Raw genomic sequence first — 24,657 nt, forward strand, 5'->3', positions numbered from 1 at the left:
GCAACAGTGCAACCCGATTTTTTTTATCTGGTATCACCAGGAAACTTGAGCTACTAAGGAGTTAATAAAATTGATGTAGAAATTGAGAAAATAGTTTACAAGCTAGCCACTAGATCAATTTTATTTTTCTAGGTAAAATCGGGGTCAAAGAAGTATTTTATATTTTTGTTTTTGGCTCATGCGACCTGTTATCTTATCACTATTTTTAGTAGTGCAGTATTAGTTCACATTTTCTAGACGTGCATAAAATAAAATAAATGACGTTATCTATGAAAAGGGACCTTATTGTCAATGGCGCTTCCGCCGTTATAAACGATGCTCTGATACAAATACAACGCTGCGCGACGCAGTGTGGCGTAAGCGCCATCGACAATAAGGTCCCTTTTCATAGATAATGCCATAATATTTTAGGCATACGCAATATTTGCAAGAACGTGTTGCGGCTGAACCGCACGTCGCTGCACAAGATGTCGGCGTTCGGTGTGTTTGATGTCGACTGCTCAGCGGACTCGTAGTCTACATCGTCGTGTTGCTGCAGTTCACCTTCTTGTCGTCCTACAAACGCTGCTATCAGACTCATTATTTATATTTTCATACTTCTTGTTGGATTGTTAGATTTGTTAGCATTAATTTTATTAAGTACTAGATTTAATTTTGAAGTCTGATATTTTTAGGACTTTATAACTTTTTTATTAATCGTTATACAGATTGTTTATTTTTAATAACCTGCAATATTTTACAGTAATTGTTTTTTTTTCATATATTGTATTTAACCGTTATTTGGAATAATGTAAAAAAGGCATACTTCTATATTACCTAACCAATGACAAAAATATGAAAAAAATATGCACAGATGTATATGGTGTCTTCACGATGTTTTCCTATCTTTTAAATTGAATAATTCATAGCAATAATGAATATATATTTTATTCATAATCAAACAAAAAGATAAACCGCTTAAATGTGGAACGCTTCATAATTTTGCTTGTCAAACTAGTGCAGGGGCCTTGCTAATATTCTCTGTATCCAATTGAATTCTTAAATAATATTGACGGCATTAAAACATTCCTTGTGAAGTCGTTTGCTTCTGTTAATTATTATAAAATTACCTAAACCTTCCTTAAGAATCACTTTATTGATAGGTGAAAACCGCTTGAAAATCCGTTCAATAGTTTATCGCGAACATACAGATAGACATACGCGCCGGGGAACTTTGTTATACAAGGTGCAGTGATAGAACCACGAGATCGTTCACACAAAACGAGAAAACGTTTTTCCACTTCTAAATATTTTCCATTCTCCATGATTTTTAATATGTTATTGACATAATGAAAAACAAGGCTTATAGGCTTCTAGCAACACCGGCTTCCGACACGGCGGATGGGATATCTTACCGTACAAATCATTCTGCCATTTTTTACAGGGGGAAACGTGCACACAGTCGCACTTCTCACTCACTATATGCAAAATCCAATCTGTAATGACGACACAAATGCATAGAAAATGACACACGTCAAAGACAAATTTTGCACACCTCGATCTCTTTTTGTGTACGGACTAGTTACAACATGCACCGCCATAGGTACAGTAATGTTGTACCTATGCTTCGGCAGAGGGGAAATAGTATGTATACCGTCTCCCTTCCCGGTGTTGCCCGAAGCTTATAGGTTTTCTTTTTTTTTTTCAAAATTTGTAAAACAATTTTTTTTAAAGCGAAACCTATAAACCTAGAATATATTATGCTGATGCGATCGACATCATAATTAAAGTGATTTGTTAATATTTAGTTAGTTTAAAATGATGGGACACTTCGACAACACCGATTGTCGAATGTGTGGTGAAGAGGAAGAGAGTAGACAGTAACACACATAATGTGTGAATGTCACGCCCTCGCCAGACAAAGAATGAAGGACTTTGGAGCAGGCTATCTGGAACCAAAGGAATTCAAAAAGCTACCCATAAGCTCCATCATCCGGCACATGGAAATGGTCAAAAAAGCTCTTGAGTAGCTAATGGATCTTTCCTTAGGGGGCAACTACACAAAAGATCCCTATGGGTCGAAGTGTATCCGCAAGGGCCCCCGAAAATTAGAAGATAAGATAAGATATAAGTGTAAAACGTTTACTCCCGAACTGAAATTTCATAGAAAAAATACCGTTATTTCGCTAGATTTGAAAAGGTATTCATCCAATATAGTTATTTTGACATAAAAAAAATGTATCCAAGAGTTCCAAGATGAGCATACAAATAAACGTCTGTAAAACCCATATTACGACGTTTGTAAAGTTAATCCCTTAATGGTTTTAAATTGTTTGCGCTGGCTTTTAAATATCTCATGGTAGTCAAAGAAATCTGATTATTGACATCAGTAGTGTGAAAGACAGGGACGAGTAAGGATTCTTAGGGAGATTTAAAATAATTGATTTAAGTGTTTTGGGAAGATGTCTCTACTGAAACAATTACTTTCTACTGGCGTGGGTAAGTCTGACTTACTTCATACCGTCCAACTTTGCCATAATAATCAAATCGCCTTTTGATTTGAACACTTGCTTATATAACTTCATTTTGTTTAAAAACAAAATAGATTTTTTATTTCACACACCACATTACAAGCCCTATGTACAGTTTGCGCTTTTCCTCCAAAGAACCATAAGGAAGGTCCACAAGCCATACGATGATCGGTGCACGACACGGCGCAAACTTTTCTGCTCTACTTTGCCAAAAAATCCAGAAAGTACACCTATGTAGAATATGAACTGACTGTTACCTTTTATCCAGTATGCTGGCTATGCATGAGCATGGGAGTGATATTCACCTGGCCGTCGTCAACTCTCCTGCTGTTCGGCTCCGAGAACACCACGCTACACCGCCCCATGACGGAGGCCGAGCAGGCGCTCTTCGGCAGCCTATCCTCCATTGGGGCTCTCGTCGCCACGCCGGTTGCTGGCGTCTTGCTGGATGTCATTGGACGGAAATACTGCACAATAATATTCTCTTTGATGCATGTGGTTGGTACAGATCTTTTGTTTATATCAACCGTTACCTTTACTTGTGTGACGTGACAAGGAGGGCTTAGTCGGGTGTTAGCTTTAATGTCACACAAAATCTCTGCAAATAAACAAATGTTGCGTTTATTTGTGAAGCTAGCGCGTAACAGACTTAAAATGTTTGTAAAGAATTTGTAATTAGCCAGAAAAGGCACAATAAATAATTGATAAATTACCTAGAAGAATTCTAAGTCTTGATGGACTTGTAGTACCTGTTTTAGGCAGTGATTGTAACGTAAAATGGCAGTTCCTGCACCCATCCCGCTATCCACGGGACCCTCTGAATAGTGTTGAGTAAGCTGTAGGCCCTTTGAATATACCTATGACTGGAAGCAAAAGCTTATCTATGTTTCCAACGACTAATATGCATATAAGGACGAGTTATCGGCAGGTTCATATAGACTCGTTTTTTTGCAGGTGTGCTGGGCTATGGTGATAGCCTCGAACAGAGTAGAGGTGCTTCTCACAGCCATCTTCATATCTGGTATCGGAGGCGCTGCTTTTCTCGTCGTGCCAGTGTATATCAGCGAGTTCTGCGAAGACTCCCTACGTGGAGGCATGACTTCGGGAGCCATGATCTTCTACGCTGTAGGAATGATCGTCTCCTACGCTATAGGTGGATGGATGGATTACTATCCAATGGTTTACGTGTGCCTTTCTATTGCTGTGGTCGGGATTGTGCTCCTGAGTTGGTTGAAGGATACGCCCGTGTATTTAATGATGAAGGGAAGGGAAGAGGTAATAACTAAATTATTTATGTTAAAACCACGATAAAATTTGGAAGGTTTTGGATATAAACGTTCATCATAACGCAAGTTCATAACTTCGTTTAGCCTTTTTTTTACAAATTAAATACTCTCAGTATCCTTTCACGCATAGGTTTTAACATTATGTAACTTTTCCAGGAAGCCAAAGAGTCATTGGCATTCTACAGAAATATGAAGAAAGATTCCAAAGCTATATTCCAAGAAATTGAGGCTATTCGCCGAACATTAAACCCGGATTTGGACTCACCAGGTATGTTGTAAAGATTAAGACTAGTGGCTCTGTGAGTTGTAGACCTCGTGTTAAGATTTTTAAGCTTACAAAAGGTAAAAAAAAACTTATTTCTTTGAGTCATATCACAGCGTACTCACAATAGTCTTAAGGGCTAATGGAGGACCTTTTTGCCATTTTTCACAATTTTGAACATTTCCCAAGAAAACGAAACGACAGAAAAATTGTATCTAACTACTAAACCTGCAGAGGAGAACATCCGGACATACGAAAGCAAATTGCCCGAGTCAAAACGCTTCGCTAACGTTTCGGTCAATAATAACGTTGAAATTTTGCCAATTTTAAAATCATACCTCAATATTATACGTGCATTTCTGAGGATGTGCAATAACGGGAAAGCAGGAACAGATTTAGATAAAATAGAAAACATCGACTTATAATCTGAATTAACCCATAGGATGCTTTATATCCCGAAAGTTATCCCTAGGGTATAAATATTAAATTAAATCCCCTACGCTATTATGACAAAATTGCCTTACATCATGTTTAAAAAGAGTAGCTTTCTACTGCTGCTCTTCAAACTGCTGGATAAATCAATCATAGCAAGAAAACTCGCTTTTACGTTAAAAAATCCGCATAATAATCGGTCCATCCGTTTGAGATGCCACAAACAGACACGCACACAGATATTGACGTCAAACAACAACCATCTTTTTTACGTCGGGGGTTCAAAAATAGGGGATGAAAGTTCGTACATTTGTGTGGATAATTATTTTTGGGAAGTCTCTGGTAAAAGCTGGTGTATTTATCTGTTTAATAACGCACTTACAATAAACCCGATGCCGGCTGGTATTTAATAGTTTGTCTTTTTTTTCTAATAGTCATAATATGACGTGATCTGACTTGGGAAATCCTTTTACGTACCTTAACAACGTATTAGTAGAGAGGAGTAAATTTATCAAGATATTTAATCTCCATACAACACCGCGTACCTTATCATTATCTATATGGTGTATGGCTCAAAATTTTGGTTGCTTTAGGTTTTGAAAATAAACCGCCATGTGCACAAATATACTTAATCATAACAAAAGCAGTGTAAGCATGTACACATATGCAACAAATACACGGTGCTACATGAGGAAACCGAAAGATTTTGTCAGTGTATTACTGATCACATTTAGAGACTATAATGTCATATAAACTTTTCTGGATTTCGCCTAGTTTCAGAGTTAATTCCAATGTAAAAAAACATCTTATCGTAACTTAGTGCAAAACGCCTTTTTGATCGCGATGATGCCATTATGGGGCGTAGTCTAATTATCCTTATTGATAGATGTCAAAAAGTGACAAGTAAACTTTGCAAGAACTACTTTTTACAAAAAAAAATCGTAAAAAAATATTTTCAGTGCCAGTTTTACTATAACATTAACTTTTTATGTACAAATACGTTAAAAAAATTAAATAAACAAAACAAAAAAAAAAATTTTATGGCGAAATTTATTGAAACTCATATAACATTTTTTCCTTCTTTTGGCCTCAGAAGTACGTAGTTAAAATCTTGCGGGTTCCTCGTGAGCACCGTGTATATTAAGGTATAGGGTCATTGTCTGCCCTCTGTTTCAATTACAGTTAGGTATTTATATCACAAGAAAACTGTGCAACTGGATTCTACAATCAAATTCGCTACTCTGCTACGAAATGCTGGAACAACATACCCCCTCCAATACGTAACTCTAAAATATTACTCACTTTTAAACTTAAATTTAAACAATATCTTTTCAGCTTCCAACTGCCGTGTTCTTCGCGTTCCATGCACCTTAGTTAGATTATGATTATTTTATGTTATAAATTGAATTATTTATCTATTTTTAACGAGTTGCCTTTTTTATGTATATATGCTCTACTATATATTAAACTAAATACATGTCTGACTTTACCCGTTTATATTTTTATATATTTTTAGATATTCCCAACCCACTCACTTCCGCTTTGAAATTTTTCCGTGCATTAGTTTCTAACTTGTGTTAAATATTAATACTTGCTAAATCACTGTCTGACACTGCCTTTACTGTTCTGAGCTATCTTCTTGCCTTGGGCTCCACGGAAGACCAGCGCTGTAGCATATATATGTTAGAGCATATGCTGAGTGGTGTCCAATTGTAGCCTCTATTACAGCATCATCACTGTAACTATTGCATGTTAGTATAAGTTACAAGTAGTTATAACTGTTTAGTGTATTAGATCTTCTTTCTTACTTTTTTTTGTTTTCTAATGTGGTGCTGTTTGTAGATGGTTTTGCAATAAACGTTTTTCTATTCTAAATTATTTAATTTCAGAACCATTTCGTACCTTATCACAGTGACAATCAATATTAAGGTCCATCATACTATTATTGTCACTGTGACAAGATACAAAAATGTTACTGAAATTAAATTCCTTGACAGTACCTACTGTATTATGTAATTTACGTTCACCGTCCACAAATTCAAAACTCCCAGTCCCAGAGGACTGAGAGGGTTAAAGCTCTACATAAATTCATTTTTCTCTGGTAATACTCTTCTTCTTCTTCCTCGCGTTGTCCCGGCATTTTGCCACGGCTCATGGGAGCCTGGGGTCCGCTTGACAATTAATCCCAAGATTTGGCGTAGGCACTAGTTTTTACGAAAGCGACTGCCATCTGACCTTCCAACCCAGAGGGTAAACTAGGCCTTGTTAGGATTAGTCCGGTTTCCTCACGATGTTTTCCTTCACCGAAAAGCGAGTGGTAAATATCAAATGATATTTCGTACATAAGTTCTGAAAACTCATTGGTACGAGCCGGGGTTTGAACCCGCGACCTCCGGATTGCAAGTCGCACGCTCTTACCGCTAGGCCACCAGCGCTTCTTTTTCTCTGGTAATACTGAAGCGAATAAAGATAACTGCTTAATACAACATAAAAATATTAAGTAATTAGTTTACTTTATCTTAGCGCTAGTTATAAGGAGATTACACTCCGTTGTAAATATTTTTGTTTGCATTCATTCTTTTCCGTGTAAGAAGATTTTCTAAACAAGTGAAGAGATAATTTGATTAATCATAAAACCAGCTGAGCAATTACATAGATAATGCCTCAAAATGGGGTGTAAGTGTCGTGGAACACTCTGTTGGATCGTATTATATTATTATTGATAAGCGTAGTATATTATTGATTAACAAATACCAACAAAAAAATAACTTAATTGACAAAATAATAATTATCCAAACTGCTCTCAAAATTTCATAAATCAGTTCAGAAATTGGGACCGTGCGAAGTGCGTGGTGGGGGTAAGCAAAGCGATCCCAGCGCATAAGGTGGTAAAAATTTTAACTAACTGCGGATAGCGTCTTTAACATTTCGTACAATTATATGGCTCAAAATGAAACTTTGATGTACGATTACTCCTGAAGTATTCATTTAAATTGTATGGTGTAAGTGACCATTGTAAGCTGTATGAAATGCTTAATATAACTAACGTATTTATTTTGATAATTGTTAATAATGTATCCATGTAAATAGCTTTGCAAATGCCACATATTACGTGATCTTTTTCTACAAGTTAGGAATATGTATAGTAAGTTATCCTTAAAAGATAGACATTTAACATCGCGGACTTTTTTGTAGACCTATGAATGAGAAACAACCCCACCATACATTGTGTTGTTATAGCTCAAACGGATTAGGCAGCGTTTTCAATTAAAGCTCCTAGCCAGCGTGATTTTTTCCGACAACATCGTTATATGTCAAACAATTTACACAAATCCTTAACAAGTTATATAAGAATCACTAGGGTAACGGCGGCTATTAACGCGGGTATCAAAATCGACGTCTAACACCGCGGTGTTTACAAATACTCATTTTGCAAGCAAACAGATCTATTCCCTAAGAAATAAAGCATACACAAAACAAGCTCATTCATTGGTCTATCGTGCCCATTAGTGTGCATTTGTGTGAGTGTAACAAAAAACTCGCGATTCGTCAGTTTGTGCGACGGCGGCGCAAGAACCGGTTGTTCCATACAGACGCGTGACACCACAGGTAAGTGCACTCCAATCTTACTTAGTGTTTTACGTAATAGTTATGGCAAATAAACTAGTGCAATGCCTTTTAAGAGGTTGTGTATTGTTTTCTACACGATTTTGAATTACTTTTAACTTAGTTTTTGACCGGAAAATACGTTTAAAATTAAAAATAAAATACAGCGGTGATAGGCGCCAATTATTTCTGTGGTAAGTAATTCCGTGGTATGCCACGGTAATAAAAAAAGTGGTAGTTTTGTTATTTACTCTTTAGTTTTGGTACAAATTATCAATTTTATAATTTCTTTTATTTATTCCAATCTTGATCTATTCACGCTATTAAAGAGCTATTTCCGTGGTATGGAAAGTATTGAACTAACCCTTAAATTTTGACAAAAACTTCAGCACCGATTTCCTTGTTTGTATGGGAACCCTTAATCTGTCAACTTTTTTTTATTTTGAGTTAAAACCTAAAAATTTACTTGCCAGTTATGTGATTTTGTCTTTACAAGAAGCTTGTAATATACGTGTTTGATTTGATTTGAAAAAACCATCTGTGTTTTATTCTTTTTATGGGTCGGAATTAGGTTTAATTAAACTCCAAATTAAGCCTATTACCGATGGTATGATCAGATTACCCTCAGTAATAGAATGTATAGAAATCTATTACCGACCCAGAGAAATATCGAATGGGTCGGTAATAGGCTCTTAAAGAGTTATCTATTACCGAGTGACTATTTGGTATTGTATTGAAATATCGCATTTAGGGTACCGCAAGTACAGATTTCGTTGATAAAATTTAGACTTCAGTTATCATTATCAGATTTAAATTCTTCTGTTTTCTGATTCAGTTATTACTCTGACAAGGAAGGGTACCCAACTGCCGGACAGTTCCGATGAATTTTTTTTTATATAATTTTATTTATACAGTAGTCCAAAATCTCAGACATGATTTTTTTAGCTATAAGAATCAGCAATAAGAAAAGTACTGTGATTTGTTAATTATAAACGGGTAAATTATAACACACAATATGTGAGAGACTTTATTTAACTTAATTACCTTATCAAAAATATTAGAATTAAAAATTTTCATGTTTTTATATATAGTCGAAATTTTATGAGGTGTCGTGTACCATTTCACTGTGGTAAACTTTCAACAGGTAGTAAACGTCCAGCTTATAAAATTTTGACTATAATTTACGCTGTGCCTTACTTGTTTTTTTTTGTGCAGCTAATTGTCAGTAAGACACATTCTTATCAATCTTTATAGCATTTAAAAATTACTTTATTTAATAACAGGCAGGCCTATTTGTCATATACGTCCTTAGTAAAACTTTACTAACAATAATTTTTGTTGTTTTACATGTAAAACATTCAACTTATAACTTGTTATACAGGTACTCGTGGGTACTTGGTAAGTTAACTATTTAATAGTATTTGATTGTGCCAAAGTGTAATTATAATCTCTTCGAATATATCTCTTATTTTTAAACATACTCCTATAGTTTTATTTTTTATTTTTGTGTCATTATTAAACTTAATGACACAAAAATAATATACAGAACCCACGTCGTTATTATTGTTTTAACCCTCGGTATTAGGTTTCGAATTTTGAGTTTGGTTTCTATTAACGAGTGCAGAAAAATCATGCCAATTGTACCCTCGGTAATGAAAGCTCAATTCGCGATAATAGAATCACAGCCTGGCCCTTGCCACGGTAATAGAAGATTTGGTCATTTTGGCTTCAAAAAATATTTTAATACATATAATAACCCAAAATGAATCCAAAAACGTGTGAAACGGAAAGTTCATTAAATGCTCTGATGAAAAAAAAATATTCCTGGCTGTTAGACAGCATTGATACCCTTAATTTTTGGATCTCTTTTGAAAAGTTCCTTAACTACCACGGTAATAGGTGCCTTTACCCTATATTGATAGATGAAAGTCGTATGAAAATCCGTTCAGTAGTTTTTAGTTTTGGAGTAGTTTTATAAGATGTAGTGAATTGACGTTTTCCCCTAGACTTGCGGACACTAGGTTGCGTGACAGTCGTGCACGCTCCCAATACGACTTACTGGCAGGTCTCCCAACGTCGACAATTAAACAAAAGAAAACATTTTGTACAAGCTGAAACTGATACGCTTAGCTCGATCTTCACACTCGTTTAGTCAATCAAAAATACGAAATTCAAGTGCATAAAATTACAAAGAGTAATATCTGCAGACACGTCCGGGGATCAAACCCGGATAGTCGCTTTTACCACCTGTTTTATAAGCGGCTGTTTGCAAACTGTGCCACTATAGAAGAAACGTAAGTCAGTGAAATTAGGCGTCGGTTAAATCTTAAACTTCTTTTTCGTCTAGGCCCTAGGCTCCATCCGCCAACAATCCGATAAGGAACTTCGTTCAAATAAACTTGTGGATGTGTGAGCTGTACACCTTGTGGGTACAACCAAAATTACGAAAAACGTTCAATAAACCTGATTCGACATAAAACATACAATTATCGAACCTACTCAAAAATTTCTGGAATATCGGTTCAGTAAATGCAACCTTTAGAGGAGAGCAGCCTAATAACCAAACATACGAAAGCATTTTTGCCCAAACTGAAAAAGAGACGCCTTAGTGAGGCGTCTCGCCGCACTCCCGCTTCGCGCTAGCTAGCCTGAACAATGATTATGTCGAGTACAGTGTGTATTTTATTTTTAATTAGTACACAAACAGTCACATATACAAATGGATTTGAAGTACAATGTAGAGTACTTAACATACTTAAGAATCATAGACCTGGAGGTTCATTATTAAGTGCATAATGTTAACATACATAGGTACTAACAGCATAAAGAAAATGTAATCATGAGCCATACTTAAATCCTATTTACTAGTCTTCAGAGGAAAAAAAATACAATAAGTAGTAATACAGTACCAGTATTTTTGATATAACCGCAAACTTAGTAGTAGGTTTTAGTTTTATTTTTTTATGGTAGAGGAGGCAAACGAGCAGACGGATAACCTGATGGTAAGCGATTACCGCCGCCCATGGACACCTGCAACACCAGAGCGGTTGTTAGTGCGTTGCCGGCCTTTAAGATGGGAGTACGTTCTTTTAGTGCTATAAAACAATTCTGAAAGAATTTTTTTCTACTCGCCCACTGTAATGGTTGAATTAAGATTTCGTATACCAAACTGTAATTGGGTACTTTTCATGTATGGGCTCCGAAGTCAACTATAATATTCATTTCGAATTGGTTTAGTGAACTATAATGAAATTGACTAATCATAGCCCGTCGCGGTCAAGAGGAGGAAACAAAACGATAGCTCAAATTAATTATTTATTTTTAGGTTGTATAGTAAAAACAATTGCTTCATAAGTCATAAACGCACATGTGACACCCTTAATATAGCAACATCCATAGACTACGAAAACTGCTCACCATTGCTTGTTAGTCTCCATAGGCTACGGTGGCCAAAATTGAGAAGAAAACTGTCTAAAAATTTAATTTAGCATGGAGCAAGTACCGGGGCCTCATGAGTTACGAGAAGGTGTCGTTGACCACCCCGCCGGGTCCCGGCGGCCGGGGCGCGTACGAGTATGAAGGTATCGCGGCTGCTCGCGTATCTTAAATTGCCGTATACTTTTGATTTGTTTACCTATAAGATTTTATTAATTTAAAGTATTATTTTTGTTAACTCGTAGAAAATGTATTGTATACAACAGTGATATAATCAAGCTCTCTATTATATCACGATTGTATAAAATACTATTAAATTTAGTCTTGGTAATCATATCAATCAAGCATTAATTAATTTATGAATGATTTTCAAGCGGCTATGTATTTCGTACGTCATGGTCACTTGTGACAGTTGTGACGTCACGTCATTAAATGCGACGGTTACAGATTGCTTGCTCAATTATTTTATATAGAAAAATATAAGTCGTCCATTTTTTATAAAACCTATGAAAGTGTGTTAATTACAGCCTAAACCAACTACCCTTTGATTATGTGGTCGTATCAAAAATACACGCTGTTAAAGTAGTGCTAAATTTAATTCTATGTAAATGCTTGCTTTAATTTAATCTTGAACAATAACGATCGACCATAAAACCCTTACAGTTGTAGCGATGTGTCTGACTTAAGTTTAGTTAGGTAATAATATTTATTTCATTTTATTTACAGATACTCCCGAAGAAGTAGAACTGAAGGCCAAGCCAAAAGCTGATTCCAAAGAGAAGCTGTCGATTCTTCAGTTTATTAGTAAGTTTGAATGTTTTCTAATATAATAATATTTGGAAAAAATCATACACAGATCGACCTAGCCTCAAACTAAGCAAAGTTAGTACTTTATTTTAAATACTCCGTCGGTGGCAAACAAGCATACGGCCCGCCTGATGGTTAGCAGTCTCCGTAGCCTATGTACGCCTGCAACTCGAGAGGAGTCACATGCGCGTTGCCGACCCTAGCATTCCCCCCTCGTTGAGCTCTGCCTGCGCCATTTCCCATCATCTGGGGTCGGTTCTCCTTGTCCGTTTTCTGCATTCTGGGCGATATTTAAAAAGCTAAAACTATAACTGATAGCTAGTACTATGGGTACTTATATAGATAGAAATCACCCATGACCCAGGAATCAATATCTGTGTTCATCACACAAAAAATGCCCTTACCGAGATTCGAACCCGGGACCATCGGCTTCATAGGCAGGGTCAATACTCACTAGGACAGATCAGGTTTTCTCATCAGTTTTATTTAAATCGTCAATTATGCTGACGCAGTTTATATTTATCAAAGTATTTTGTAAAATATGCGGGCCTAACCAAGATGACAATCAACCAACCAAACACCGACAAATGCCAAACAAAAAGTAATATTTTTTTTGCAAAAATTTCATTTTTGATACAAGCTTTTATCTGACTGTACTTCTCTTCACAGAATGTTTTACAACAGAGTTCCCATGGCCACCTCCTGTCTCCATCATCAGATCAGCTCGATGGTACCATAGTATTGCATTGTCACCCGACTTACATATGCATGCAAAATTTCAGCACAATCTGGGGAGACCGGGATTTGGGTCTTTAGCTTCCAAGATTTTTCACAAACCCATCCAAACATACATAAAAAAGTTAAATAAAAACTTGTTACTATGTATCGGGATGGCAGTTGCAATGAGTCAGGTTACTATTTCCATACATTAAGTTTCGATTATCGTTTTCTATCATCGATTGTAATCTTAGGTAGGCTTCTTGTTTAGATTAACTACGCATTACGCATGAGACTTGAAACTGACATTCGACAACTCATTCAACTGCTTTCCTTATATTAAACTAATTCTACGGATTCCACCCACGTTTTTTTTGTCACTCGCAAACGTGAGTGGAATCCGTAGAATTAGTTTAATCTTAGTATGTCTCACGACAGTTTAATGCTTTCCTTATTTTAGCGTAATAAACTCCAAATTCAAACTGTATTTTATTTTATTTATTTATTTAGGCAACAAACAGTCTTATACAAAAAATAATGTAATAATAAGCAGTATGTTAACACTAAAGTAGCTAGAGTAGTAGCAGTAAGCTGAAAACAAAGTTAACAGTAAGTAACATAGTTATCAGTAACTTGAGTGAATGTATATTCATTCATCCATGTACATATATTTAGTACATATATTTGCACGAGCATGAATATGATAATGGTACCTTATCTACAACTATGTCAAAATTCGCTTATATACGAATTATTTCCCCGTTTTTTCCTTCGTTTGGTGGCCTATGGTATGAGGAATAGACAATAGAGACTTTTCTTCAAACTTATTATGTATGTTCTTATGGATATATACCTACAGATGATTACTATAACTAGCTTATATCTATAATAGGCCCTTGAGGCATTTTACCAAGAATTCTGGCGACATCTCCACGTTGTATCGCAATACTGATACGTTGTGCGAGGAAGCCGCCAGCTCTTCGGTCACCAGTTACGTCAACCAGACGTTTCGCAATTTCTCCAAAAACTTGTGCGCTCGGGGACCCCATGGACCTAGAGTTTCAACGCCAAATGGAACAAAATGGTACTCTCTACCGAGGCTGTTCTTATTAGTGTTCATGAATGTATAATGTCAGATAACAGAGGAGGAACGAAAAAATTATGAATACTAGAAAACATGTCTCTTAAACAGTCGTTTATATTTCCAGAAAAATCCTACCCTACCCGCCGGGCGCTCTATGTAGTCTTGGTTCTGATGACCGCCTCCATCTTCCAAGGTCTAGTGGCGGTTCAAGTGTACGCCGAGCCCCTCTTCGCAGAAGCCATCCCGACCATGTCTGCTACTGTGTCTAGTGTGCTGTTCTCGATTATTACTGTTGTTGCTGGATTGGCGACGGCTTACTTGACGGATCTTACTGGCAGAAAGGTAATTACACTAGTACCTAATTTTTGATCTGAAATATGTCTAGGATCAGTCAGACTAATCAGACTCAACATTATAAGGTCATACCACAAAATACATACTCGTATTATGTCATACCGCGCATGAAAACAATGTCTGTTGCCTATAGAAAACTTGTAAATTGTATTTGGTGGCCGCATTTAGATGAACTACACAGTGACATTGGACCGTTATGAGCATTTACAAAAATGTCTGGAGAAAGTACTTTCTGTTTTGTCTCTATACATTCTACAATAGCATTCCACTGATTTAGAAACTGACGTAATTTTCTTCCAGCCCCTCATGACCTGGTCGTCCGTCGCGGCGGGCGCTTGCTGCGTGCTGCTCGGTTCCCAGATCCACCTGCACTGGGCCCCGCACAGTGTGACTGCTGTATTCATATTCGCGTTCTGTATAATGTACACACTCGGGGCTGGCACCATTCCGTATATATTGAGCCCGGAGGTGTTCTTGCCTGAGGTATGATATGGCTTTATTAAGCTGCATAGTCCTGCACTAAATTCAAGTTTCTGTTTGACCCAATGGTTGACTGTTAGAGAATGCCTTACGGCATTAAGTCCGCCATTTGTACAAGTTAATAACATGCAATAAAGTGTAAATAAATAATAAATAGTCTTTAATCCAATAGTGACTCTGACGGAAGATGAGATTATAGCTTACTGTGGACTAAGTATAACATTTATTTATGCACCAACCCGCTGGGTGGATATTGTAAAGAAGGCCTGCCATGGATCTACACAGGCGTCTATTATTAGGAAGGTGGAAAAATCTGCAGAAAGGAGAGCTTTGGTTCAAAAAATAATGACCAAATGTGATCGCGACCCCCAGCCGAGGCATGAGGAAACGAGGAAGAAGATTTATTGATATTAAGGATTAACTTTAATAATATATGTCTCTACGTCTACATCCAAATCCATTGAATCTTAATGTGTATACAAATTTCTAACAACATCTTTTGTCTTCCAGGTTAAAAGCTTCGTCTCCATGCTGGTAGTCGAGTGGGCGTGGCTATGTAACTTTATCCTCCTCCTAATCTTCAACCCTCTAGTCACAGCCATCGGGTTAGGACCCGTCTTCTACATCTTCGCCGTGGTCTGCTTTGCCACAGCTGTCTTTACGCAATTCTTCTTGCCGGAGACCAAGGGACTGCCTGTTGATGCTGTGCAGTTGTTGTTTAGTAAAAAGAGAAGGCCCGTGCCGACTCATGCATAGATTAAATAGAAAAACTTACTCTAACCTTTAATTTATGTTATCCTGGTTTCCCATTATCATTTGTGGATAGTATCATTGTAGATATCCATTCTAGATTGAGATCGCTAGTATACTATAGAACTAATTAAAATTGCTTTTAACAATTTTCGAAGCTAGGACGTAGTTTATAGAAGTACCTACCTACTTATAGTAGTGGGGCATAAATGTAAAAACATTGTCGTGTTTTGGATGCAGCTAACAAGGTGTTTTAAAAAAAACGAATTATTTAAAAAAAACATGCTTATTTCACATAGTCATCAGAGTCATCACAAAAAAAAAACCAAATAGCTGGAGATCAACATGACATGACACAAAGTTTAGTCGAAGATTCGTGACATTTGCATTTCGAAATTCATTTCTTCAATTCATCCTCTATTTCCTCAATGCTCTTCCCTCTGGTCTCGGGCATGAGTACCAGGACTGTAGTAATGCCGAGGAGATTCATCGATGCGCATATGTAAAAGTATGTGTGCATGCCCAGGGCCGCTGTGATTGGAGCGAAGGTAGCCAGCTGAGTGAAGCTCATGAACCATGCCTGGCATGTGACTACGCCTATTAGCTTTGCTCGGATCTGGAAGCAGGATGATATTGTTAGGTCATATACAGATAGATATATAAAAAGATGGAGCCCAATTTCCAGTTATGTCTTACGCCTCCTACAACCGGCCAAAATGTAGTATTTGGATGCAGCAAAATGTTATACATTTATATTTTTGTAACATAATTAAAGAACAATTATATATAGTAGGTGTGGTCTAGTCATGCGCTGTACAAATGGTTCCGTAAAATACAAAGCAATGATTGAAATAGTTTTCTTCAACGCAAATTAAGGATTCATCACCACCGGCAAATAATAAGTTTTTTGCCAAAAATTTCATTTTTCATATAAGCTTTTATCGCTGACTATACTTTTCTTTCAATAGGCAACTAATACTCATCGAGACAATTCTAATAAATCCAAACACATTAGGTTACGTTGTTTTATCCCAGAGTTCCCAAGGCCACCTGTCTTCATAATCAGATTAGATCGATGGTACCATAATATTGCATTATCACCCAACTTATGTATAAGTGAAGTTTCAGTTAAATTGAATAATGGGAAGTCGGTCTAATTTAGTTTGCAATTTTTGACCCGAACAAAAGTATAACAAACAAACATTGCAAGATGTGCAATGTGCGTTCTGCTACTCTAATCCTTTTACTTCTCTTCCGTCTCTCACCTGAATGTTGAAAATCTCAGACATGACAATAACTGGGCCAGGCAGCACAGCCAAAGCGTACACGAACATGGAACAGGCAATGACCAGCAACAACAGCCATCCTGGTGCAATATCGGGCAACATCATCATCGTCGCCAGGCTGGCCAGCGATAAGCCTGCTACCACGTAGGAGAATAGGAGGATTATCTAGAAAAAATAACAGATACAAAAAATTGCAGTAATTTAAGTACGGTTCTGTTTTGTGAATCGAGCCGCTGGCGAGTCAACCCGCAACGATAGATTCGCGATAAATACATTATAAAATAAAATATTTTATAATGTATTTATCGCGAATACATTAAATACTTATATATACTGGCTGATTTTGGGGTCGTGATCCTGAATATCAAAAATTTGTTAAGATGGTGATACTACAGTAAACTAATTTTTCCATATATATTTGACATTCGAGATCACGGGATTACCCCAAAATCACCCAGTAACGGTTTTTTTTGAAAAAATTGAAAAAAATAATAATTTTGCAACTATACCTATCAACTAATAGTATACTTCCTATTTGGTCAGTCAGTAGCAGAAGCGGGTATATTTTAAAAAGATCTGAACATTACTTTATATGGATTAAAAGCGTGTGATGCTAAATTTTAATCCCGGCGCTGGGAAAATCTTTAAAAATATGTTATGCAATTTAAGTTTAGAGTGAGGTTCAGATGCAGCCACACTACCTGCTCTGCAGGCGGGTCGAAATCGATTATTTTTTACGGAGAATTTAATATATATCGTCATATGAGCATCACTTATTTACTATGGTCGAAAATTGCAACTTTGTCATAATATCTTATATATAAGCCTCGGCTGATAATATTCTACCTTCCTTCTGGCACGTTCCATGACGCAAATAGATACGATGGAGCCGAGCATCATGATAATAGGGAAGCTAAGCGTCTGCAGCTCAGCGTTCATGTCGACCACCGCCGACAGGATGTTGGCGCCGTAGGTCACCAGCGCGAAGTTGCCGGCCAGAGCCTGGACGCTTATGAGGAGCGTGGCGATCAGGTAGGCCTTGCGCCAGGCCTTATTTTTCACTAAAAATATTTTTAATTGATTATTTCAACCAAATAAACGAATAGGTTCGGGTTGTGTCATACCAGGAGGTCAATGAGTTGGCAGCGGACCGGATGTGTTGGAGATAGCTCCACCGACAAGAGCCCGGCTCTAAATATGAAGAAAAATATTAACCTGGCCACAGTGTGAATCTTAGTTGTTTCGTGGTGAGCCGACTGAATGTCTAGACATCAGTCTTCACTAAAGAGCTTTGGCCGAAGCGTGTAAAGTTAAGGCGGTTCTGCGGCCGGCTCTCTGACACCGCGGGATTGTGTACTGTAAACTGAGGTTACTTTATATCGCGAGGAAACATGATTTCAGGAAATAGGGAGTTGATTTTTGAACGCAAGCTTAAGAAGTTTCAACCTTAACAAAACTGCAAGATGAACGCGTTAAGAAACTAATTCCTTGTAGTTTAAAAATCGATGATATATATTACCCCGCCACTCAAAGTAACCCCAGTACCGCTAATGCATCACAGTCGTAATCTGTTTTGAAGTTTAAGTTATATTTGAAACATGTATTGTTTAGTTTTGAGGTATATATGACCAACCGCCTCTTTTGCTCTCTAATGCCATAGAAAATGGGATCAATTTGCTAGGCTTTTTATCACTAGATAAATGAGTATAAGTAAATAGGGAATTAACGGATGAAAGAAGCCATAATCATACTTACAAATAACAATTAACGAGAGATTCGGAAGCGTCTTGTAATATTCGTCCTGCTTCCTCATGTAGTCTAGTTCACCTTGCAGAGATTTGTCACAAATGGGTAGACCTCTGAGATGTGACAAGTTTTTGGCTGCATCCTGTAAAATTTCATGCTAAAATTACAAGTACTATAGTGTTGACACGGGCGATGTCATTCTCCTTCACTGATGGATTTAACGTGTTCAACCTGAAAGCAGCATTGCTTTGCATTGTTTTGCATCGTTGGCGCATGGCAACGACGGCAATTCAATTTATCAAAGAAATTGCCAGTGAGATCTTCCATTTCCTACTGCAAGGCTGCACTAGCTTTTGTTGTTGCATAAAATTATCACATTTATCATCGTTCGATCATACTCGTATATCTATCATGTATGTATACGAAAACTAATGACAACGACTAGGAGACGGGACTGATACCAAATTGCTGTGTATCCTTCTTAAGTATATATACTTACATCAAACCGCCCAATCTTCACTAAGTATCCGGGAGACTCCGGGCACAGCAGCATAAAGAAAAAAGTCAAGACCGGCATCCAGACCACGACATATAACACCGTGTAATAGTCCAGGCACACGCCCATTCCATACATTGCTAGTACACCTGGAAAATATACATCAACATCATCAATTCTTAAACCGATATCATCAGAGAGATCCTTCCTAGAATAGAATAATAACACATGTTGGATTTTATAACGAGATTAAGTTGTTAAATAGACAGTAAATAAACAATTTTTCACAATAAATTGGAGACTAAATAAATTTATGCCAATAATGACATTTTTTGTACAAGCTTTTATCTCTGACTGTACTTTCCTTTCCACAGATAACTAATAATTATCGATACAATTCTAAAAACCCCAAACACAACTATGTTGCGTTGTTTTATCACAGAGTTCCTATGGCCACCTCCTGTCTCCATCAGATCAGCTCAATGGTACCATAGTATTGCATTGTCACCCGACTTACATATGTATGAAAAATTTCAGTTCAATCGGAATCCGGGAAGTGGGTCAAATTTAGCTTACAAGAGTTGACCCACACAAACATACATAACATACTAACAGGGCAAGTTAAATAAAAGTTTGTAACATTAACGAAAATAATACAAGACGTCACGTCGTGATGTCACGTCTGAGTTCCGTTTAGTAACCGATCCCTTACTCCTGTTTAGTCAAAATTAGAATGCAATGGGTCCCACATAGACATTTGATTCTCAAACCAAGCCGGATCGACTGATCTTATTAAATGAAAACTTCACGTAGCCTTTTTTAGAGGTTGACAAATAATTACTCTATTCTAATAAGTAAGAACTGGTTTTTGGCGAGTATTGTGCTTGTTTCAATTAGGTACATCTGATAGAAACTGAGTAAAGATAAAAATTCCATATTTACCTAGATTAAGAAAGAAGACCAGCATGGAACCCATGCGCCCTCTGATATCATCCCGAGCAATCTCCCTGTTGTACATGGGCACGACGCTGAAGCAGCCGGCGGCTGATATGCCGAACAGTATCCTGGCTATGATGAGGCAGGTCAAGTTCGTGGCGAACAGCTTGAGAAGCCAGCATCCCTGTAGTAATAATGAACGTTTCTACTTGTAAACTTTTTTTACACGTTGACCAGTATGTGCATCATAAATTCATAATATCATCAGTAGCGTTGACTGCGTCCAACATTTTTTTATTATGTTATATGATAAAAAAAAAACCTAATAAATTGTCGTTGGTGTTCGTCAGATAACAATTGGCAAAACTCGCTAACAACATAAGTTGGTAGCCATAGTGAACCATACTAGTAGAAACACTACATAAATCAGCCACATATCTGAAAAATCCGTTAATCTAGTCAAATAAATACACAATCTGAATTAGCTGAATTAGCGCACACTTCTAAGTTCATAGACTTCCATATTGAGGTTGCTGTATATTGGACAGCGGACCAGTACCATAATAGTCTACTGCATCGGCGACCTAACCGTTGGGAGAGATGGCCAACAATTAATAAGGTTAGAAGAGGTAGTACTCACCAGCTGCGGAAGAGTCATAAGCAATAAGCTGTTCTTCCTACCAATCCTGTCAGCGAGGAATGCAAAAAGAGGCACTGTGAAGAGGGCAGTGATGGGCATGAGGCTAGCAACCCAGCCCAGCGTGGAGTCCGACAGCGGAGCGCCCGTCGGTGAGGCGCTGGACTGCAGGACCTTAGCGGAGGGCGAAATCCAGCCAGCTTGTAGGCCGTAGGTAAACATTGTAGAGTTTGCTGAAAAAAATCTTGGTTCACTTTTTACTGCCGGTATAAACCCGGGATACCCGCCGGGTAGGTCCGGGACGACCGGTCTGGCCTAATGGGTAGTGACCCTGCCGATGCCGATGATCCTGGGTTCAAATCCCGGTAAGGGTATTTATTTGTGAGATGAGCATAGATATTTGTTCCTGAGTCATGGATATTTTTATATATACATCGTTGTTTGAGTACCCACAACACAGGCCTTTTAGGCTACCGTGGGACTTAGTCAACTTGTGTAAGACTATCTCTATAGAGTTAGTGGCTCTGTTAGCTGTAGCCCTCGCGATAAGATCGATAAGCTTATAATATGTAAAAAAATACTTATTTCGTTTAGTCATTTTCACAGCGTACTAACAATGGTCTTCAGTGCTATAGACCGTGATGGCACATAAGTCCTGTATGTCAATTTTCACCATTTTGAATATTTTCCAAAAAACTAAACGACAGAAAAAATATATGTAGTTACTGAACTTGCTTAGAAAATTTCACGAGATTCAGTTGAGAATAGCGAGCAGTAGAGGAGAACATCCGGACATACGAAAGCAAATTGCCCGAGTCAAAACGTAGAACCTCTGCTAACGCTTCGGTCAATTAAAGCATCATGGATTAGCTCTTGGTGAACCATCAGTCACTATTAATAATTTTCAGAGCATTCAATAACAATAATACGTTTCTGCTGCGAAGCATGTAATACGTGATAGGTAATTAATAGGTGTAAAAGAGAAGGAAACATTTGACTTACCAACGACACCAGACAGCCATTGCACATACGTATGTCCACTTTCTTTATCAAGTTTCTTTTGGACCCCCATCCCTAATTTTTATTTTGAAACCTTCCAACAACAATTTACACCTTGTAAGTAAGTAAGTAAGTAAATATTCTTTATCGCACCAACAATTATAACCTTATTATAACCTTGTGTGATAATTCTATTTCTGATTTAAGGTGGCAACATTTATTTGGAAAATTGGCGATCCATGGGAGGTTTGCCAAAAGACTAGTTACTGAATAAAATTTAATATCTTTCTATTAATTATGCAGTACCTCTATTGCACAAGGAAGACAAACACACAAAGAGCAGAGATTACGATTATTTGTGGAAGTTGTTTAATGGCGATGATAATGAGATAGTGACATAAACAGGCTGTTTAAGAAACGGTAGATTTAACGAGACAAATAGAAGAAATAAAAAAGTGGCTGTGACATAATCGGACAGACAGACGGACATGACGAATCTATAAGGGTTCCGTTTTTTGCCATTTGGCTACGGAACCCTAAAAACTATCAGTGGTTATGCTTCTCTCTACTCAAAAGACCTATCAGACCCACACCATTGGAAGTTGGAACAAAATAAAATCCAAAAAAAAAAAATCAAAAATTATCTTTAGTTTTTACTTTACGGCTATCGCATGCTAAAAAGCCACTTTCGTTTTTCAAGGATAGAAGGACATGGCAAAACTTTTTGACTAGCCCTAAAAATCGGTGACGATAATGTCTTTTTCTCAAACGATGTTTGTGAAATTTTGTGAGCAGTTGGGTTACTTACGATGATTGATTGATGAAACATTTTTGGTATTTGTATGGAGGTTTGGCTGGCTTAGACGACCTGCCCCATAGACAAATTTATTTTTCGCGTCAGTATTTTTTTTCTACTTTTTAGGGTTCCGTAGCCAAATGGCAAAAAAACGGAACCCTTATAGATTCGTCATGTCCGTCTGTCTGTCCGATTCTGTCACAGCCACTTTTTTCCGAAACTATAAAAGCTATACTGTTCAAACTTGGTAAGTAGATGTATTCTATGAACCGCATTATGATGTTTACACAAAAATAGAAAAAAAAACAATAAATTTTGGGGGTTCCCCATACTTAGAACTGAAACTCAAAAAAATCTTTTTTCATCAAACCCATACGTGTGGGGTATCTATGGATAGGTCTTTAAAAATGATATTGAGGTTTCTAATATCATTTTTTTTTAAACTGAATAGTTTGCGCGAGAGACACTTCCAAAGTGGTAAAAAGTGTGCCCCCCCCCCCCCGTAACTTCTAAAATAACAGAATGAAAAATCTAAAAAAAATATATGATATACATTGCCATGCAAACTTCCACCGAAAATTGGTTCGAACGAGATCTAGTAAGTAGTTTTTTTTTATACGTCATAAAAAAATTAAAAAAAATTTTTTTTCATCAAACCCATACGTGTGGGGTATCTAAGGATAGGTCTTCAAAAATGATATTTAGGTTTCTAATATCATTTTTTTCTAAACTGAATAGTTTACGCGAGAGACACTTCCAAAGTGAAAAAAAGTGTCCCCCCCCCCCCCCTGTAACTTCTAAAATAACGGAATGAAAAATCTAAAAAAAATATATGATATACATTACCATGCAAACTTCCAACGAAAATTGGTTTGAACCAGATCTAGTAAGTAGTTTTTTTAATACGTCATAAATGGTACGGAACCCTTCATGGGCGAGTCCGACTCGCACTTGGCCGCTTTTTCCTAATTATAACACGATACCAAATATGCCCTTAAACGGATCCTCACAATTTTTGTTACACTTTCAAAATTAAATAGCTTTGAATTTACGTCTTCTTTTTAAACAGCCTGTGTATAAAGTTATAAATAGTTGCACGGCAGCAAATATATTATTATCGTTTCTATGAGAACTGCAACTAGAGGCACGGTAGTGCCCCCGCCAAGTCGATGAATAACAAACAAGACCCAGCCGCAATATCCTTTTTAACCGACTTCAAAAAAGGAGGAGGTTATTTCGACGCCATTCAGAACATATTCGACTTCGTGTAACTTCGTTTAGGAACAAAGCAAGAAGCCAAAATTTTCAGAGACTAAGAAGGCATTATACATTTTAGGTATATTACTAAATATATTTGATTAGTACTTGTAATGTGTAAACTTTGGCGTGCGCAGTACTTGCGATACCTATATTTTATTGGCCGGGTGCAGAGTTATTGTAGAATCATTTTTAAGAAAAAAAAACTGACTTCAATGAGGGAGACCGGTGAAAGACAGATTATTGTTGATTGTGGATTTCAACAATTAAATAAAAAAAAATGTCTTGAAATTCTAATTTGCTTAACAAACACAGCGAAGATGATAAATCGCCAAACGTGACCTATGCGTCGTTGAAGAGTTCCATTCTGATCAGCATCAGCAGTTCCACTTCGTCAAATGTCACTTTTTAAAATGTAAATGTTTGATTTGTTGACGAAAATACAAAAATCACTATTGCAAGCCTTTCACATTTGAAGAGTTCCCTCGATTCCTCATGGATCCCATCAGCAGAACTGAGTTTTGTCAAAAACGGGACCAATCAATCTGTATTTATATATATTCAATAAAAAAAAAATATTTTTTAAATCGACTCAGAAAAGACGGAGTTATGAAGTAACAAACATAAAAAAAAACATACAACCGAATTGAAAACGCCTCCTTTTGAAATCTTGAAGTCGGTTAAAAAACAAAAACGATCGCAGGGCTTGATGTGGCCAAAACTGGCGAAGTTCCTGGCTGTGTTTTTCTATCAAACGACATACGCCTCAGTTATGTTCATC

At 37.1% G+C, this 24,657-nt stretch overlaps 2 protein-coding genes and 1 non-coding gene across 4 annotated transcripts; 1 reads left to right on the top strand and 2 right to left on the bottom strand.

The window, feature by feature from the left end:
- Positions 1-957: 957 nt before the first annotated feature.
- On the bottom strand, positions 958-1,062 carry LOC133530478 (U6 spliceosomal RNA). The gene has a single exon (XR_009801313.1). It is a non-coding gene; the product is annotated as a U6 spliceosomal RNA (small nuclear RNA).
- Positions 1,063-1,881: 819 nt separating this feature from the next.
- LOC133530065 (uncharacterized) lies at positions 1,882-15,980 on the top strand. The gene is made up of 8 exons (XM_061867883.1): positions 1,882-2,478; positions 2,779-3,008; positions 3,465-3,785; positions 3,953-4,064; positions 12,258-12,335; positions 14,264-14,481; positions 14,794-14,976; positions 15,484-15,980. Exons 1-8 carry the CDS (start codon positions 2,442-2,444, stop codon positions 15,727-15,729), a joined length of 1,425 nt encoding a protein of 474 aa, XP_061723867.1. The 5' UTR covers positions 1,882-2,441; the 3' UTR covers positions 15,730-15,980.
- A 13-nt stretch (positions 15,981-15,993) lies between these two features.
- On the bottom strand, positions 15,994-22,494 carry LOC133530063 (facilitated trehalose transporter Tret1-like). Of its 2 annotated transcripts, XM_061867880.1 has the most exons (9): positions 22,001-22,494; positions 21,827-21,937; positions 20,828-21,057; positions 20,194-20,371; positions 19,255-19,400; positions 18,765-18,897; positions 17,856-18,070; positions 16,989-17,174; positions 15,994-16,339 (listed from the first exon to the last, which is right to left on the bottom strand). In XM_061867880.1, exons 2-9 carry the CDS (start codon positions 21,894-21,896, stop codon positions 16,121-16,123), a joined length of 1,377 nt encoding a protein of 458 aa, XP_061723864.1. In that variant the 5' UTR covers positions 21,897-21,937; positions 22,001-22,494; the 3' UTR covers positions 15,994-16,120. The 2 variants fall into 2 exon arrangements, with proteins under 2 accessions (XP_061723864.1, XP_061723865.1); XM_061867881.1 differs by lacking the exon at positions 22,001-22,494 and having other exon boundaries at positions 21,827-21,978.
- Between the last annotated feature and the right edge of the window lie 2,163 nt (positions 22,495-24,657).

The sequence above is a fragment of the Cydia pomonella genome, chromosome 22 (genome assembly GCF_033807575.1).
Source record: "Cydia pomonella isolate Wapato2018A chromosome 22, ilCydPomo1, whole genome shotgun sequence".
In the NCBI taxonomy this organism is placed as follows: Eukaryota; Metazoa; Arthropoda; class Insecta; order Lepidoptera; family Tortricidae; genus Cydia; species Cydia pomonella.

Coding starts and splice junctions, on each gene's coding strand:
- LOC133530065 (XM_061867883.1), top strand. CDS start 2,442: ATGTCTCTACTGAAACAATTACTTTCTACTGGCGTGG. Junction 12,336..14,263: donor GTCGATTCTTCAGTTTATTA/GTAAGTTTGAAT, acceptor TTATATTTCCAG/AAAAATCCTACCCTACCCGC. Junction 14,977..15,483: donor CGGAGGTGTTCTTGCCTGAG/GTATGATATGGC, acceptor TTTGTCTTCCAG/GTTAAAAGCTTCGTCTCCAT.
- LOC133530063 (XM_061867880.1), bottom strand. CDS start 21,896: ATGGGGGTCCAAAAGAAACTTGATAAAGAAAGTGGACATACGTATGTG. Junction 18,898..19,254: donor TGAAGATTGGGCGGTTTGAT/GTAAGTATATAT, acceptor GAAATTTTACAG/GATGCAGCCAAAAACTTGTC. Junction 17,175..17,855: donor TGGAACGTGCCAGAAGGAAG/GTAGAATATTAT, acceptor TATTTTTTCTAG/ATAATCCTCCTATTCTCCTA.